The following is a 17,920-nucleotide window of genomic DNA, read 5'->3' as shown; positions in this document are numbered from 1 at the left end:
AGAAGCTCATGATGTTATGCATTGTATGAAAAACAATGAGAAAGACTCCATTTTTCTACATGAGAAAATTTCTAAATCTTCTTGTGCCTCTCCCCCCCCCCCCCCCCCCCCCCTTCCCTTCTCTCTCTCTCTCTCTCTCTCTCTCTCACACACACACACACACACACAAATATTTGAGGTGTCTTGGGATTGTCTTTCAAAGAGGCAAGCCAATATCGTGAGCCCACTTTGTATTGTAGTTTAGGGATCGTGTAGGTGAGATATTGATCTGCAATTGCGTGACTTAAAAAAGCTTGCTTTCTCAGCAAAGCAAAGGCTTGGCATGTGATTTCAAAGAAAGGTGGTAAAACAATGAGCACTCACATGCACACACATAATTTGCGCGCGCGCGCGCGCGCACACACACACAGAGAGAGAGAGAGAGCTCATTGGATAGAAAAAGAATGGCTGTTAGAACTTGTAAGCTAGTGGTGTATGTTCATCATGAGCTTAATAAATGATCCCACTCACATAGCTCAATACCACAGAACACTTTGCAAATATGGCACTCCTTTGCTTGCTGCCAACAGGCTTGGCAACAGATAAATATCGGCCTGCTAGCAACTCCGGCTTCTACGCAACTTCTGAACTAATATTGCAAACTTCACTATAATTATACTCAGCTTCTGCATAGTAAGTCTATATGGCATTCACTCTCCAGTAATTAGGTGCATCCTTGGTATTGATATAATTGTATTGCTACATATCCTTGCCTTTCAAGAAGGCCAGCAAATGGCTCCTCTGAAAGACACTTTTGGAGAAGCGTCGGACGCAGTGACCGATGCCCTCAATGAGGGCTGTTTGAAAGAAGATGAAACCACTTTCCTTGAAGCCAACTCTGATACTATTGGACGCTTCCGGGGCGAGAAAAATGCAATGACCGAGGCACATCATGAGGATGAGAGCAATATGTTGAAGATATCTTCAATACAATCAAGCAAAGCCCAAAACCTTGATATGTGTACAGAAGGTAGCTTGTTAGTCGAGAAAATCTTGAGGGTAGGTGAGGTTATTGACAGAAAATGCAACTTGAAGAGGCAAAGTTTGGAGGTCGGAGTCTTCGAAGAAACCGGTGATGACTTGGAACACTCAATGTACAATGATCAGCAGATGAAATCTTCGATGTTAAGCTTGAAAGACAAAGCTACATTGGATGAGAGGTCGGAATTAGACGGCCCAAGGGCAAGAGGAAGGGGAATTGGGAATTCTCTTATGAAACGGGTGATGTCCGAGGCAAGTTTCATGCAAGGGCAAGTCATGGTGAGAAAGAATGAGTGTGTACAAGAGGTTATAAGCAAGAGAAAGGGTAGCAAGGAAATGGCAGGAGCTGAAGGTAGCTGGGACAGCCAGATTAAAACAGATGAAGGAAAGAGTGAAGAGAATTTAGTAGAAGTGGAAGTGACCTTAAGGAATTGGAGCAATGTGGAGCAAATGGCCACCATGGAGGGGGAAGAAATGCTGATTGTTTGGCTATCTCCTCGATCTTCGACAAAAAGTACTGCATGGGGTAGAAATTCCGCGGCTGATCAGCCACTTCCGAGTATCGAGATGAATCCGGAGTCCCTTGGGACAATTGCCAACTTCAAGTCAGGTAACTTACATCATCAACAAGCATTGGAAATAATCCAACATAGCTCAAAGAAGCCTATAGAAACTACACATCTGGTTCCTTCACCGCCACTACCGGCGGCATCCCGCCAAGCACATACAAAGCCAGGAGTTTCCAGTGCTCTGAATGGGATTGGCACGCATGTCGAAAGAGCAAGGCCGGCCAGCATAATTACGCCGCAATCAAGAACCCCAGGTATAGCTGACAAGCCAGTGAAGACATTTGAAGAGCTTCACAAACCTAAAGTGCAGACAAGCATGACTCCTTCAAAGGCAAAAGAGGTAGCACAAGGACAAGTGAAGACATCGGAGGCTGCCTCGCCGCTACCACGCAGAAATCAACGAGTAGGGAGAATGCCAGAAAATGCAGGACTGTTAGAAGTGAAAGAAGTGGCATGTGAGTGCTGTGGAATGGGAGAAGAGTGTACAACAGGTTATGTAAAGCATGTGAAAGACATCTTTTCGGGACATTGGGTATGCGGGCTGTGCGCAGAGGCGGTGCACGAGGAAAGGCATCGTCTAGGAAAGGGAGTTCCCATGGAAGACGCAGTGCGAACACACATGAATCTGTGCAAGCAATTCAGCTCCTCCATGAAGAAAGCAGCCGGAGGGCCGCCTGATAGTCCCGGTGTTGCGCATGCTGTATGCCACCTCCTCAGCCGCCATCTTAGTGACCCCGTGAGCCCGCGCCAAGTCCTTACGACCGCCATGGATCGGCCTGCTCTTGCTCGCTCCACTAGCTGTCGTCCCGCTTTCTCCCATAAATCTCCATGCTCTTCTAGAAGGAGTTGATATTCAGCATATTATGTGTAATGTATATGTATATGAGACAGCCTCTTTCTCTCTCTCTCTCTCTCTCTCTCTCACACACACACACACACACACACACACACACACACACAGAGACACACATTCAAATCTCACAAATATACAGTATCTTTCTCTAGTCTACACTGAAGCTTGAAATACACAACCATTTTGGTCCAAGAAAGATAAATAAGGAGAAATTTTCAAAGGTTGTACCCTTTCACACATTGTCAAGTTCTAACATCTTGTGGAAAACATGGTTGCACCCTTGTCTTTCACTCTCATAGCCATTACTATAAACTCTCTATCTTGAGATCTTTGTAAAATACATACCATCCCATTCATGAGGGACAAGGGTCACCATGAGGCTGCCCCTCTGAAGATCCACCCATGCTCCCACTGGCATAGCGGCACTTCACACACACACACACACACACACACACACACACACACACACACACACACACACACACACACACACTATGGGTGAACATTATGGAGTCTTATATATCTCCCCCCCCTCTCCCCCCCTATTGGCAAAGTAGGGCCTACATTACTAGCATTGTGCCACCGACTTGGGTATTGGGCAAGGAGCTCGTAAAAAAATCTTCAAAACTATCATTACAGAAGGAAGGCGGCTCCTTCCATCCTCGGACCGTGTAAAGGTGAGCTTTCTCCCCTGGCAGTAATGGCATTTGACGCACGAGGCGCTCTCACAGCATGGGGCGGCTCTACTCTCTTCACTTCAGACACTCAGGAAAGCGTGCATACCAAACCTATAAAGGTGAGGGCACTCCTTAGCCCTCACTTAGCTTGAGATTCAGTATGTATATTGGGTAAACCCGTTCTGTGTTATTTCCGCTTGAAATACCAAAAGCAATGGAGCTTGCTACTCAGTCACCACAGGTATTATAAGTCTTCCTAAACTGTCTTGTTTTTCGCCAGAAACCGACTGCTGTTTTTTTTGTAGCATGAGGCTTGATCAAGCTTAATGGTTATTATCCCTTGACCGACAGTGGTTCTGGAGATGTTCTAGCATAGCATATGGTTGCTAAATACTACATAAAGCTCTCAAAGGCTTTGGCAATCGTTTAAATGACTGCAGAATAGGTGTCTTTGGTTTTTTTCTCTTTGACTAAAACGTTTTTTCCCCTAAAGAAAGATTGTAGCAGCATATGGGTAGTGCTACCTACTCTTTTGCCCTCAATTAGGGTGGGACATATTTAGATGGGCTGGCATCTCTTGGGCAGATCAAGGGAAATGACTGGATGTACTAACTAAGGCATACTTTGATGGATAGTGGTTGTTCTGCTGCGGAACCTTGGACAATTTTTTCGTTACTGCATATAATTTTTTTTATCACCAAGCTCCTATCTACTTGTTTTTTCTGATAGGCCTAGGCATTATTGATGACCTTGGAATCACTTATGCATAGGAAATGAAGGGAGGTATTTTCTGTTTTCGGTTTTTTTTGAAGAGAAAAATTTGTCATAGAAGCCGAGGCTTGCCACAGTATGATGAAATGGCTCTAAAAAAAACCATGGAAAGACTTCACCTCTGCATAAAATTATTAGGTAGATATGGGGCAGTATGTTGGCATGTACAGGTGTATATGGTTGGGAGTATATTGGTTGGCTTGGCTTCATGGCCGTTCTTAAACATCTGTTTCAACTGACGGAAAAATTGGTTTTTCCCAAATATATGAATAGAAGCAGCATTTGAGTGTGAACCTAATGGTCACTTGGCTCTGGAAAAAAAACTAGCATGATGGACTGGTTATGTCACTGTTTTTTTAAAAAAAAAAGGTTTTTTTCTGCCTTTTTTTCTCAAGCTGTTGCGAGTTATCTCAAACTTGTGGCTTAACTAATCTTTTGACGTTAAAACTGGTTTTAAAAAAAAGCTAATCTTAGCTTTGTATCATTCAAAACATGGGGTACTGTGTATGGATTCACGATGTGAGGAAGGATGACCTCTTGCTTGGCATAACCCTGGGGTTTTTTTTAGGGGAACTACCAATCTTTGGATATTCTGCTCTTTATGAAGGAAAGTATATGGTTTTTTTAGCATGTGGAAAGGAATTGATAAAAAGACGCTACACTTAAAAGTATCTTGGCTAAAATAGAGCTGAATACTGTCGAACTGAATGGAATACTAAGGCCTTAATGAGAAACTCGAAGTTTTTTGAAGGTAAGAATGTGGGGATTACTCTCAACATTGCGGAAAAATTTGACCTCTTTCTCATAAACATAAAAGCTCCACTTGAATAGGTTTTTTTGATACTCTTTTTGGAAAGAGAATAGTTGCTACTGTTATTTTTAAGCATAGCTACCTAGCTATGGAGAAAGCTTGGGAAATTGAAGGTAAGTATATGGTTGGTACTCTCAAAACTTGGCATAAATACCGAGATATGACTCGAGAAATGTGGTCTCACGTGATAAGAATGGAGTTTTTACAAAACTTTATTGACTAGTAAGTATATGGTTGTTTCTATGAGCTCAAGCATAGCTACCAAGCTATGGCTTAAACAAGTAGACCTCACTGTTTTTAAAAAAAAATCTCTCTATAACCTAGCTTGTCTAAAGTAATTAAATTTTGTAAAGATGGACATGGATAACAACTGATATAGTCCATTAATACCTGTAAAACACATCCAAGGCTAACTGAATTGTTGTCTTGTTTGGATGGATGCAGGTAAGGACTCTATCTTATCTTGGAGGGTTTCTTTTCTTTGGCAAGCAGCACTTTTGCTATGAAATATCCATTGAAAAACGGGGAAGTTTTTTTACTACCAAACCACATTGAAAGAGGATCTCTTTCTCACAATCTTTGTACTTAGATAATTCTGATACTGAGTTATTTTTGTACAAATCAATTCATTGATCCTTGGCCAGTTGTCTTTTGAATGTAAAAGTTCAATTGTGTCTTATTAAGTAAGATTTAATACAGCTACACACTCATCCTATACATAGGGTCTTCCCTCCGGGGATACCGGGATGCTAGCCTAGGATATTCTCGATAGAATAGAGTTCTATATTGGGACCCACAGTCGTTAAAACCTTTTTTGGTAGGCTGGTGTTAGGTGGCCCCTTTGTTAGACTCTCTTCTGGTCCCCTGCTCACGGCTACCATAGTCTCTGGCTCAGCCGGTTTAAGGTTTGCAGGACCAAAAAAGACTTTACCTCGAAGACACTTTTCTAATCTTTATATCAACTGTGTTTCAGGACTGCTCACAGTATAGACTGACAGCTCGCATGAGTACAAATCACAACCCTAAAAATCACGCAAAGATCCTTGACCAGGTCAAGCTCTTCATAAAAGAACATGCACCAAAAGACTCCATAGCGGCTAGATCTAGACCTTTCCTTCCTAGGAAAGCCAAAACATGTATCACATACTATGGCAAGAAATGATTTACCTTACCTCAATGTTTTTTGCAGACTCTTGCCCTTTCTCAAGGTTTGGAACTCACCTCGGAGCCCCTCTCTGTGGCCTCCTCTCTGGTCCTCAGATGTATTAGCAATTTGGATGCATCACAACTTATTTATGACTCTGCCCTAATTTTAGACAAGAAGCTTTCAGTCTTACATATGTTATCTTTTTTTGGGTAAAAATTCTAGCTTCTTTAGACAAAGACCCCATAGAAGGTGTTAATCTACTATCCCAGTACATTGCCCAACTTCCTGTCCTTGCTTCACAATATCAGCAAGAGCTTGCCCTTTTCTCCTCATCTGGTGCTGAGCTGACAAATTTCCTTAGAAAACTCTGTGGACTTAATCCATCATTTGTTTGCACCCCTAATACCCCCGCCATCCCTTCAACAGGTGGAATCTTCTGTCGGGATAGTGCCGCTCTAGAGGCAGTAAAAGAGTTTCAATCTAACCTCTGCTCTCTCAATGATGTCAATCTCCTTGAGATGGTCCCTAAAATCTCAAAAGTCTTTCCAGTCTTACCATTAAGACAAATAGAAATTGAATCTCTCGAGGTAGACCATCAACTCTGGGCTCTACCAAACAAAGCATTCTTGGCTCCAATTCTCAGCGAAACTTGGGTTTACCTAGCCAACCTCCCTACATCAACGGTGGAGGACTGCAAACTGAAAATTCTAAAAGGAGGACATTTTTAGGACAAAGGTATCTACAAATTCATGTGTAAGAAAAGTTCTCAGCAAAGTGGATTCGAATTTTGGAGCCACCTACGTGCATTGTCTCTATCACAACATTCTCCTTGATTGGATCCCACCTAAAAGTCTCTTTTGTGAGTGTTTTGACATATTTTTTGGTAACCATAAACTACTTGACAACATTCTCATTGGATGGAGATATCACCATCCTCTAAAAGGATTAGTTCTTAACAATGACTTTCTTAGACAAAAAACAATCCCTCACTGTACTTGCAATCATTTTTTCGCATTCTGTAGGCATTTTAAAGAATGTGTCTACCATGTCTGTACTCAAGACCTCAACATTATCAACAATACTACAGTCCGAAAGCTCCTTGCCAAAGGACTCAATCACATTCCCAACTATCCAAAAAACCCCTACCTCGCCTTAGCAGCTTTACTTAGCTGCCTCACTGACCTTGTCAGTACTCTCCGACTGGAGATGACAGTCCTACCGGACTTAAAAGAGTTAGTTAAGGAATGCTTCCTTAAAAAAATCTCTCTACTTCCTAGAAAATGGCTTTCTTCTGATAACTCTTGGCTTACACCTTAGTTAGCCATCGACTTTCAAACTATCTCAGAAAATTGGCTAGTAGTAGGGCTTGACAAAAGCTCCAACTACCCTACTATTATGTGTAAACAACTTGCTTGGAAAGCTGCACGGGAACGGGTTGCAGGAAAATAATTCTATCTTACCAATAAAACACCACAAGATATCTCCAACAAAATCTCTATACATCTAGAATAGCTAGGCTACACTATCAGTAACGTCAAGTTACCAATACTATTTCCGACATATAAAATCCACAAACATAAATTCAGGTGGATATCTGATGCCTCCAATTGTATCTTCACAGATATCACCAAAGATATTACTCTTTGCCTTGATCTTGTTCTCACAGAATTTGAAATCATCTGTGCAGAAAAACAAAAAATTTGTAAGGATTTTCTTAATATCCAATGTAATCCCCTCTGGCTTACAGAAAATGCTACAGAGGTTACACTTAACCTTCCTCAGCATATTTTTCACATCTTTACAGCTGATATCACACAGTGCTATGAAAACATCCCACTGAACGGAGATCTTGGCCTTAAAACTGTACTGGCCAAGGTCATTAACCTAGCATTTACCAATGCCAAAAAAAGAAAGCATTTCTTTATCTCTCTTGCAAAAAAACCCAGATGGATTCTAGCATCTCAATCCATTAACCCTTTACACTTTGATGAAATAAAACGATGCTCCTACATTTTTTGGTTGTTAAACAACTGTATTATTATAGCAGGAGGCGAATGCTATAATCAATGCCTTGGAATCCCGATGGGTTTCTCTTGCTCACCACTTATGTGTAACATCTACTTAGCTTTCTTTGAATACAAATGGTGCCTGAAAAACATGGAAACCAACCATAAAATTCTCCCACTATTCAAACACACCTTCAGGTATATGGATGACATACTTAGTGTCAACAACAGACTGTTCTCATCTGAGATTGATCAAATATACCCCCAGTGCCTAAAAATTGAGCCAACCTCTATCCCGGAGGATTCAACTCTTGGGGATTTCTGCAAAACAGCCCACTTTCTTAACCTATCGATATCCCTTCACGCCCCATCTACAGGAGGATACGACTTGAGATTCATCTGGAAAAAGGATCTTCTCAAACTACCACACATAGAATTCATCAAAAGAAACAGCAATAGGCCCTACAAATCCTCTATCAGCTCCTGTATTGGACTTCTACACTTAATCTACTACTCTTCTTCGTCTACTTCCATTGCTTGGGAGGAAATTTCAGTACTTATTAAAAAATACTGCCTGAATGGATTTAATTACAATCAAATCCGTAATATCATCACTCAGGCTCTCATTAGGCACAACTGGCCTGGACTGTTATTCCAAAAAGAGAGTCTTATCACTCTCATAAGGTAGTAGGCCCATACACAATAGGCCTACTACTGACCCATTGTGTATGGTGCCTGGGTTAGGGCGGGTACACACACACACACACACACACACACACACACACACACACACACACACACACACACACACACACACACACACACACACACACACACACACACAAACACACTATGGGTGAACATTATGGAGTCTTATATATCCCCCCCCCCCCCCCCCCCCCCCCCCCCCCCCCCCTTCTCTCCCCCCCTATTGGCAAAGTAGGGCCTACATTACTAGCATTGTGCCACCGACTTGGGTATTGGGCAAGGAGCTCGTAAAAACATCTTCAAAACTATCATTACAGAAGGAAGGCGGCTCCTTCCATCCTCGGACCGTGTAAAGGTGAGCTTTCTCCCCTGGCAGTAATGGCATCTGACGGACGAGGCGCTCTCACAGCATGGGGCGGCTCTACTCTCTTCACTTCAGACACTCAAGAAAGCGTGCATACCAAACCTATAAAGGTGAGGGCACTCCTTAGCCCTCACTTAGCTTGAGATTCAGTATGTATATTGGGTAAACCCGTTCTGTGTTATTTCCGCTTGAAATACCAAAAGCAATGGAGCTTGCTACTCAGTCACCACAGGTATTATAAGTCTTCCTAAACTGTCTTGTTTTTCGCCAGAAACCGACTGCTGTTTTTTTTGTAGCATGAGGCCTGATCAAGATTAATGGTTATTATCCCTTGACCCACGGTGGTTCTGGAGATGTTCTAGCATAGCATATGGTTGCTAAATACTACATAAAGCTCTCAAAGGCTTTGGCAATCATTTAAATGACTGCAGAATAGGTGTCTTTGGTTTTTTTCTCTTTGACTAAAACGTTTTTTCCCCTAAAGAAAGATTGTAGCAGCATATGGGTAGTGCTACCTACTCTTTTGCCCTCAATTAGGGTGGGACATATTTAGATGGGCTGGCATCTCTTGGGCAGATCAAGGGAAATGACTAGATGTACTAACTAAGGCATACTTTGATGGATAGTGGTTGTTTTGCTGTGGAACCTTGGACAATTTTTTCGTTACTGCATATAATTTTTTTTATCACCAAGCTCCTATCTACTTGTTTTTTATGATAGGCCTAGGCATTATTGATGACCTTGGAATCACTTATGCATAGGAAATGAAGGGAGGTATTTTCTGTTTTCGGTTTTTTTTGAAGAGAAAAACTTGTCATAGAAGCCGAGGCTTGCCACAGTATGATGAAATGGCTCTAAAAAAAACCATGGAAAGACTTCACCTCTGCATAAAATTATTAGGTAGATATGGGGCAGTATGTTGGCATGTACAGGTGTATATGGTTGGGAGTATATTGGTTGGCTTGGCTTCATGGCCGTTCTTAAACATCTGTTTCAACTGACGGAAAAATTGGTTTTTCCCAAATATATGAATAGAAGCAGCATTTGAGTGTGAACCTAATGGTCACTTGGATCTAGAAAAACAACTAGCATGATGGACTGGTTATGTCACTGTTTTTAAAAAAAAAAACTGGTTTTTTTCTGCCTTTTTTTTTCAAGCTGTTGCGAGTTATCTCAAACTTGTGGCTTAACTAATCTTTTGACGTTAAAACTGGTTTTAAAAAAAAGCTAATCCTAGCTTTGTATCATTCAAAACATGGGGTACTGTGTATGGATTCACGATGTGAGGAAGGATTACCTCTTGCTTGGCATAACCCTGGGGTTTTTTTTAGGGGAACTACCAATCTTTGGATATTCTGCTCTTTATGAAGGAAAGTATATGGTTTTTTTAGCATGTGGAAAGGAACTGATAAAAAGACGCTACACTTAAAAGTATCTTGGCTAAAATAGAGCTGAATACTGTCGAACTGAATGGAATACTAAGGCCTTAATGAGAAACTCGAAGTTTTTTGAAGGTAAGAATGTGGGGATTACTCTCAACATTGCGGAAAAATTTGACCTCTTTCTCATAAACATAAAAGCTCCACTTGAATAGGTTTTTTTGATACTCTTTTTGGAAAGAGAATAGTTGCTACTGTTATTTTTAAGCATAGCTACCTAGCTATGGAGAAAGCTTGGGAAATTGAAGGTAAGTATATGGTTGGTACTCTCAAAACTTGGCATAAATACCGAGATATGACTCGAGAAATGTGGTCTCACGTGATAAGAATGGAGTTTTTACAAAACTTTATTGACTAGTAAGTATATGGCTGTTTCTATGAGCTCAAGCATAGCTACCAAGCTATGGCTTAAACAAGTAGACCTCACTGTTTTTAAAAAAAAATCTCTCTATAACCTAGCTTGTCTGAAGTAATTAAATTTTGTAAAGATGGACATGGATAACAACTGATATAGTCCATTAATACCTGTAAAACACATCCAAGGCTAACTGAATTGTTGTCTTGTTTGGATGGATGCAGGTAAGGACTCTATCTTATCTTGGAGGGTTTCTTTTCTTTGGCAAGCAGCACTTTTGCTATGAAATATCCATTGAAAAACGAGGAAGTTTTTTTACTACCAAACCACATTGAAAGAGGATCTCTTTCTCACAATCTTTGTACTTAGATAATTCTGATACTGAGTTATTTTCGTACAAATGAGTTCATTGATCCTTGGCCAGTTGTCTTTTGAATGTAAAAGTTGAATTATGTCTTATTAAGTAAGATTTAATACAGCTACACACACACACACACACACACACACACACACACACACACACACACACACACACACACACACACACACACACACACACACACACACACACACACACCTCTCCTAGGCTCGTGACAAGGTACTAGCTCATATAATTTGTTCAACATTGTATCAACTTCAAGTCTCCATGCACTCTCCTGTATTTTTTTCTTTATGAAAAGTGGAGAATTAAATTAGCAGTAAAAGAGAAGTCACTCATCCCTCAGGAAGGGGGAGGGATAACCGCATGGCAAAAACAAATCAAATGATCGAATCTTTCATCCTTAATCTAAAGGGAGAGTAGATTTTAGGGATCTTGTTTTTCCAATGTTGCCATTTCAGATTCTTTTGTAAATCAGTTTGAGAGGTACAAGGGTCGGGGGCTTCATCATCTCTTTACATATAGTGACCTTGTAGCTGAAGAAGAGACAAGAGACATTTTGAGTAGAGACCTTGTACCTAGACCATGAGCCGAACTGCATCCGGAGGTACCTAGCGACTAGTGCTACCCCTGAATGGTGTTATGGATGAAAGCATACTCAAGGAAAAATATAACATTGTGGCTCGGATGAATATATGTATACACCGCACTGCGAGAAGAGAGAGAGAGAGAGAGAGAGAGAGAGAGAGAGAGAGAGAGAGAGAGAGAGAGAGAGAGAGAGAGAGAGAGAGAGAGAGAATATAGTGGACGGTGAAATAGATTGCACAAAGACACAAGAGAAAGACAACAAAGGATCTTTAAATCCCTTTAAATGAAACAAGCAACAATGTATTAATGCAATGACAAAATTTGGGTACATACCATAACATCAAAAAGAATATGATAAAATAACTAGCAGAGTACCGGACCTTGTGTAGGGATTAAACGGTCCACCCGTCCACTTCCGCTCTACTACAGACAGAGAGAATTTCACTTCGTCAGGAGTAAGGCAGAACACCTCTAACCTACCTAAGCCAGACATAAGCTGAGGCCGCTTCGCCTGCCTCCATGAACCCGAGCTCTGAAATGATCTCAAGTACCAGTAAGTGGTAGGGTATCTACACAACCCATACCAGTTTACGCACCACGCCTCTTCGATACCCAGCATTGGGTGTTTAGGCAAAGCCAAGGCAAAATCCCCGACGCATTAGCTGTATAGGTCGTTGAACCCCTGACGCACTAATAGTGTAGATGAGCCTAAAAAAAGAAGAAGACCTAGGCAATACCCCAAATCCAGCAAAGCCTCATGTCAACGGCCCTTTTATCTAAGACTAAGTAATGTAGGTGATCCTAGTCTTGTAGCGATGCTGCCATGAGAAACATAACTCGTGAGTCCAATCACAATAGCACCTGCTATATGCACAAACAATCTCTTCCAAGAAGTTAGACTGTATGGCAAGAATGTACCCTTACACGCTTAAACCATCCAAATTACTTCATGATCTAATCTCAAAACCATAAACCATAATCCAATCACATCACACGGGTGAGCACTCCATCCAACTCGGGTGAGGCACAACCAATTCTGCATAACCACTTTAGAACATAACATTGCTACAAAACTTTCGCCAGCATTTTGGCCGCATAACTACATCCAGAAAAAAACCAAGATCCACACTGGATTCTACCAAAAAAATCACAACCATAATCCATGAGGGATCTCAACCCTTAACCACCAATCATATTCACACTGAACCAACTCCCACACTTGGAGTTTGACATATCCACTGAAGTCAATAGGAGTCCACGCACATGACCCTTAAGACATGAGCTTTTCATGCATAAAGTAAGTCAAACCAAAAACCAAACATGATATAAAAATCCAATCTTTACAACATCTAATCATGAAAGTTGATGCATCACATCTGCACTTCACCTTTCTAGCACATAGAGCTAGTTTTGACCTAGAAAAGTGGAAATCAATTATAACCATGCACATGAGGCATCCATATCTATCCATAAGGTTCCATACATCATATGATATCATTCTATCACCATAAACATGATGCAAAATAGCTCCGACCCTTAGGTCGACCATAAACCATAGCTTCACACATATGCAAAAAACAAATTTTTGCCATTTTCGGGAGCATACATAATATGAAAATGAAGGTGTTTGACCTTAAACCAATGCATCAAGCTTAGCTCCATAATATAAACTAACACTCTATCACATTGCTTTACCCATATGATACTCATACAACAAACAGTAACACAAAAGAAAACCGCTTTATTCATATCTGCCTGTGCGGTCTGAGTTAACTAACCATATACCCTCACATGAGTTTGTAATGGAGATGGCCCATGAAATTTGAGAAAAGTGGAAGGAGAATTAAAGAGAGCATTTTTGTGAGATTACTTTGAGAACATAGAGGGTGAACTTAATTGATGATAGAAACATAAACATAGTACTTAATTAACTTGGCATGAACAATACTTTTGCAAGAGAGAGAGTTTAGAGACCTTGACAATAGTTGAGGACCGGATTTATGTGGAGCCGGTCCCCCCTCCAATAGGCATTTGTACATAGATTGTCCCATTAAGAGAGACTTGGTACAATAAAATCTTTGTGTTCCTTGTGACCTAGGTGATGCAATGAAGATGAAAAGCTTCATGCATCACGAGCATAACATAAATTTTGTAAAAAGAATTAACTATCCCAAGCTTCATTCGTAAGGCCTCAAACACCTTCAAAGGTGGAGAGAGCTAGCGGGAAATGAGGGTAGAGAAGAGGAAGAAGAAACATTCCATAGGAGAAAGAAGTAGGAGAAGAGGAAGAAGAAACATTCCATAGGAGAAAGAAGTAGTTCCTCACTTATCACCACTCTTCTTGCTAGCATACATAATAGCATAGTAATGAAGATGGAGGAGATGGAAAGCTTAAGCATTGAAGCATGGCTCTTGGTTGGATTTGCATTCCATAGCCAAGCGCATTGGTGTAGGTTCTCAACTTCTCTACTAGCTTGGAGAAGGAGATGGAGCTCTTGCACTTTGCACTTCACACAATGAGGGCGTGTGTGAGTGTGTGTGGGAGAGTATACCCCCCAAGTAGCCCCCCTTATTGCTTTGGTCGACCCCCCCCCCCTTGTAGCTCATGCTTGAAGCTCATTGGACCCTTCTAGGCCTAGCCAATCACAAGCAACAAGGGTAGCCTTGGGACGAATTTCCACCTTTCCACTTTGCGAGAAAGGACTTGATAAATGCAAAAAACAATTAATTAAATTAACTAATCTATCATTGGACACCTTGAGAGTCAAACCAATAGGATTTAGGCACACCATGAGGGCAACATGGGTAGGGGCTTGACATGTGCCCTTGCTACCTCTTGAGGCTTGGGCTTTCCTTGTGTGTGTGTGTGTGTGTGTGTTCTCTCTCATCCCCCTAGCTTTAGGGCTTGCCCCCTCTTGAGTAGGGATTGGGATTGAATTTTTGAACACCTTACCCTCAAGAACCTTAGTCAGAAAGCATGACAAAGCACCTCAAGCTCCCTAGTCGGCAAGCACGGCAAGCACCTCAAGCACCTTAGTCAGCAAGCACGACAAGCACCTCAAGCTTGGGACGGGTTCCCACCTCAAGCTTAGCCCTAGCTTACCTAAGGTCAAAGGACTTTTAACACTAACCTTTTGGAGGTCTTTAATCAAGCTAACACTAAGGTCTTTTAAGCTCCATTGGCTAGCCTTGCTCTTTGACAAACCATCTCTTATTTGGACCCCTTTACCATTGGCCCCGTGTTGAGATATATCTATAAGCACATGTTTATATTCTAACCCTTGTTCCCGTTTATTCTCCCACAATAAATGATCAATCTAATATGAGAAAATCATTTGGGTTGGTTAGATATCAAATTTTATGACATTATCTCTCTCTTGAAATCATAGTCGTCCTCGACTATGAGATAGAAAAGATAAAGCCTTAGTCATTAGTTAATGTTTCTTAGCGGTAGAGAATCCCTTTTTAGCCTATGACATCTTTCCAAAATAGATGGCTAATCCATTTGGTGCTTGGGAGACATAGCTGCTGCTGCAAGCATGTATGCTCTTTAGTCCATTTCTTTCTCCCAAAGTAGAGTGATAAATTCTACTTGGTGTTTTTATGGCCGGTAGGATTTCTACCCATCGTTTGCCTCAATCGAGCCTTGGGAAACTTAAGTAATACCCAATCATTTTGTTTAAACATTAAGGCCCTTCAGTGCTTATCAGGAGCAGCTTTTTGCCTTTGTTGAGAGATGGATATAGCCTCCTTAATCTTTTGGAAAGATTCTTGTTGGTCATGGCTACACTCATTGACAACAAAGATCTTCCCATGTGCTTTGAGTAGCAAGGGACTTATAGGTCTTCCCTCAATGATTTTGAAAGGTGCTTTTCCCGTAGAAGTATGGATAGTATTATTGTACGCATACTCTACAAGAGGTAAGTACTTTTTCCATTGTGAGCATTGATCTATTTCGGTAACATAAGTCTTTAGTAGATCGAGTATCGTAAGATTGGCTATCTCACTTTGGCCATCCGCTTGTGGGTGATAGGCGGAAGAGAAGTTCAATCTTGTACCTGAATTTTCAAAGAGACCTTTCCAAAAATTACTGGTCATTCTAGGATCTCTATCTGACACGATGAATATTGGCAATCCATGGTGTTTGAAAATCTGTGATATGAAGAGAGTTGCCATTTAGTGTGCTTTAATAGTCTTTCTGATAGGAATAAAGTGTGCTTGCTTGTTAAACCTCCTGACTATTGTCCATATTCTTGTATTCCCATGGATAGACCTAGGTAATAATCCAAAGGTAAAATCCATGGATATACTCTCCCATGGTGAATTTGGGATAGGCAATGGCTGGAGTAATCCAGGTTGCTTGGCTTTTGGCATACCACACATTTTGAAACATGCTCTTGTATGTCCACTTTCATGGTAGGCCAATAGAAATATGTTTCTGATCCTTGGAAAGTAGGTTGGATGCCTCTATGGCCCGCATAGGGAGGAGCATGAGATTCATACATTACTTTCTCATGAAGGGAGTAGGTAACACATAGCCTATTTCCATGGAGAAGCTAACCATCCTGCAAGGTGAATGGTTCCTCTTTCTTTCCCAAAGCAAGGGCTGACATTATGCCTCTAAAGTCAGGGTCAGTAGTATACTCATCTATCATAGAAGATAGATCATTGTGAGTTGCTATAGACACCGCATTAACTTTTGGTTGTCTTGTGAAAGTGCATCGGCCACTTGATTGTGCTTACTAGCAATGTGAGCAATATGTAAATTAAATTGGATTTTTTTTTTTTGCTCACCTCATTTGTTTGTTGGAAAGCTTGGTTTGCGTCATGAAGTACTTGAGACTTTGGTGGTCAGTTCGTAGAATAAATGGAGTCCCCAATAGCTAGTGCTTCCATGTGTCTAGGGCATGTAGAACAACTAAAAGCTCTTTCCCACAAATGCCCAAGACCTGTTCATTGTATTGAGACTTCGGCTCTCATATGCTATGGCATGTCCTTCTTGAAGCAAGACTGCTCCAAGGAAACCACCACAAGCATCACATTGGACCTCAAATGACTTTGAGAGGTCCGGAAGCATGAGGACTAGTTGGAAGGTAAGCTTCTCTTTGAGCTGTCAAAAGAATTTTGCTCCTTAACAGTCCATGAATACTTAACTTTCTTCTTTGCTAAGTCTTGTAATGGTCCTACTATTTGAGAGAGCTTTGCTGTGAAGCATCTATAGTATGCACACATATCAATAAAGCTTCTTAGCTCATGTAGATTCCTTGTATTAGGCCATGCTTTTATTACCTCTAATTTTGATGGATCCATTCGGATACCATCTTGAGAGATAATTTGACCTAAGTATTGAATCTCTTGAAGGAAAAATTTGCTTTTCTTTTGATTGAAAAATAGCTTGTTCTCCCTTCATGCTTGAAAATTCTCTTGGAGATGTTGCTTGTGTTCCTCCAATGACTTGGAGTAGATGATGATATCATCAAAGAACACTCCAGTGAATTTGCAGTAGAGTCTAAAGATTTTCTCCATTAGATGATTGAACATGGTTAGTGCATTGGTCAAGCCAAAAGGCATGACTAGATATTAATAAAGACCAAATATTTTGCGAAACGCGGTCTTTAGGATATCTTCATCCACTATCCTTATTTGATGATAGCCACTTTTAGGGTCAATCCTGCTGAAGTAGGTAAAGCTTTGTAACTTATCAAACAAATCTAACCAAGGCACAGGAAATTTGTTTTTGATAGTGATTTGGTTTTGTGCTCGATAGTCCACACACATGCGGTATGTACCATCTTTCTTTTGCACTAAAAGGACTGGAGAACAAAAGGGAGAGGAGCTAGGTCTCACCATCCCTTTATCTACCAATTCTTGTACTTGCCTCATGATCTCCTTTTTGTTGAGCTTGGGAAACTTGATAAGGAGGCTTGGTGAGCTTCCTGGTAGGAGCTCAATTCAATGGTCATCATCCCCTCGTTTTGGAGGTAAGTCCATAGCTATATCATCGATGAGCACATCTTGGAATCCTTTTAGAAAACTAGACAAGTCTAACTCTTCTTGATTCCTACCATTTACATTTGATGAAACATTAAGATCTTTTAGGGTCTCTTTGACAAAAAGCATGTACGCAAAAACTGAGCTCCTCATTGAATTATCAAAAGCCAGTGAATTTACAAGTGGTATAGTACGACCAAACTCACTGACATCTAGATACATGATCTTTCCCCTGTAGGATG

The 17,920-nt window shown here is 41.0% G+C and overlaps 1 protein-coding gene across 1 annotated transcript; it reads left to right on the top strand.

The window, feature by feature from the left end:
* Window positions 1-507: 507 nt before the first annotated feature.
* Window positions 508-2,492, top strand: LOC147447337 (uncharacterized). Its single transcript, XM_086523171.1, has one exon. It carries the CDS (start codon window positions 772-774, stop codon window positions 2,437-2,439), a length of 1,668 nt encoding a protein of 555 aa, XP_086379297.1. The 5' UTR covers window positions 508-771; the 3' UTR covers window positions 2,440-2,492.
* The last annotated feature ends 15,428 nt before the right edge of the window (window positions 2,493-17,920 follow it).

The sequence above is a fragment of the Adiantum capillus-veneris genome, chromosome 11 (assembly GCF_014529385.1).
Source record: "Adiantum capillus-veneris isolate H3 chromosome 11, ASM1452938v2, whole genome shotgun sequence".
Lineage (NCBI taxonomy): Eukaryota > Viridiplantae > Streptophyta > Polypodiopsida > Polypodiales > Pteridaceae > Adiantum > Adiantum capillus-veneris.
Note: the sequence above shows the minus strand (reverse complement) of the source record. Positions and strands in the feature narration are given on the sequence as shown.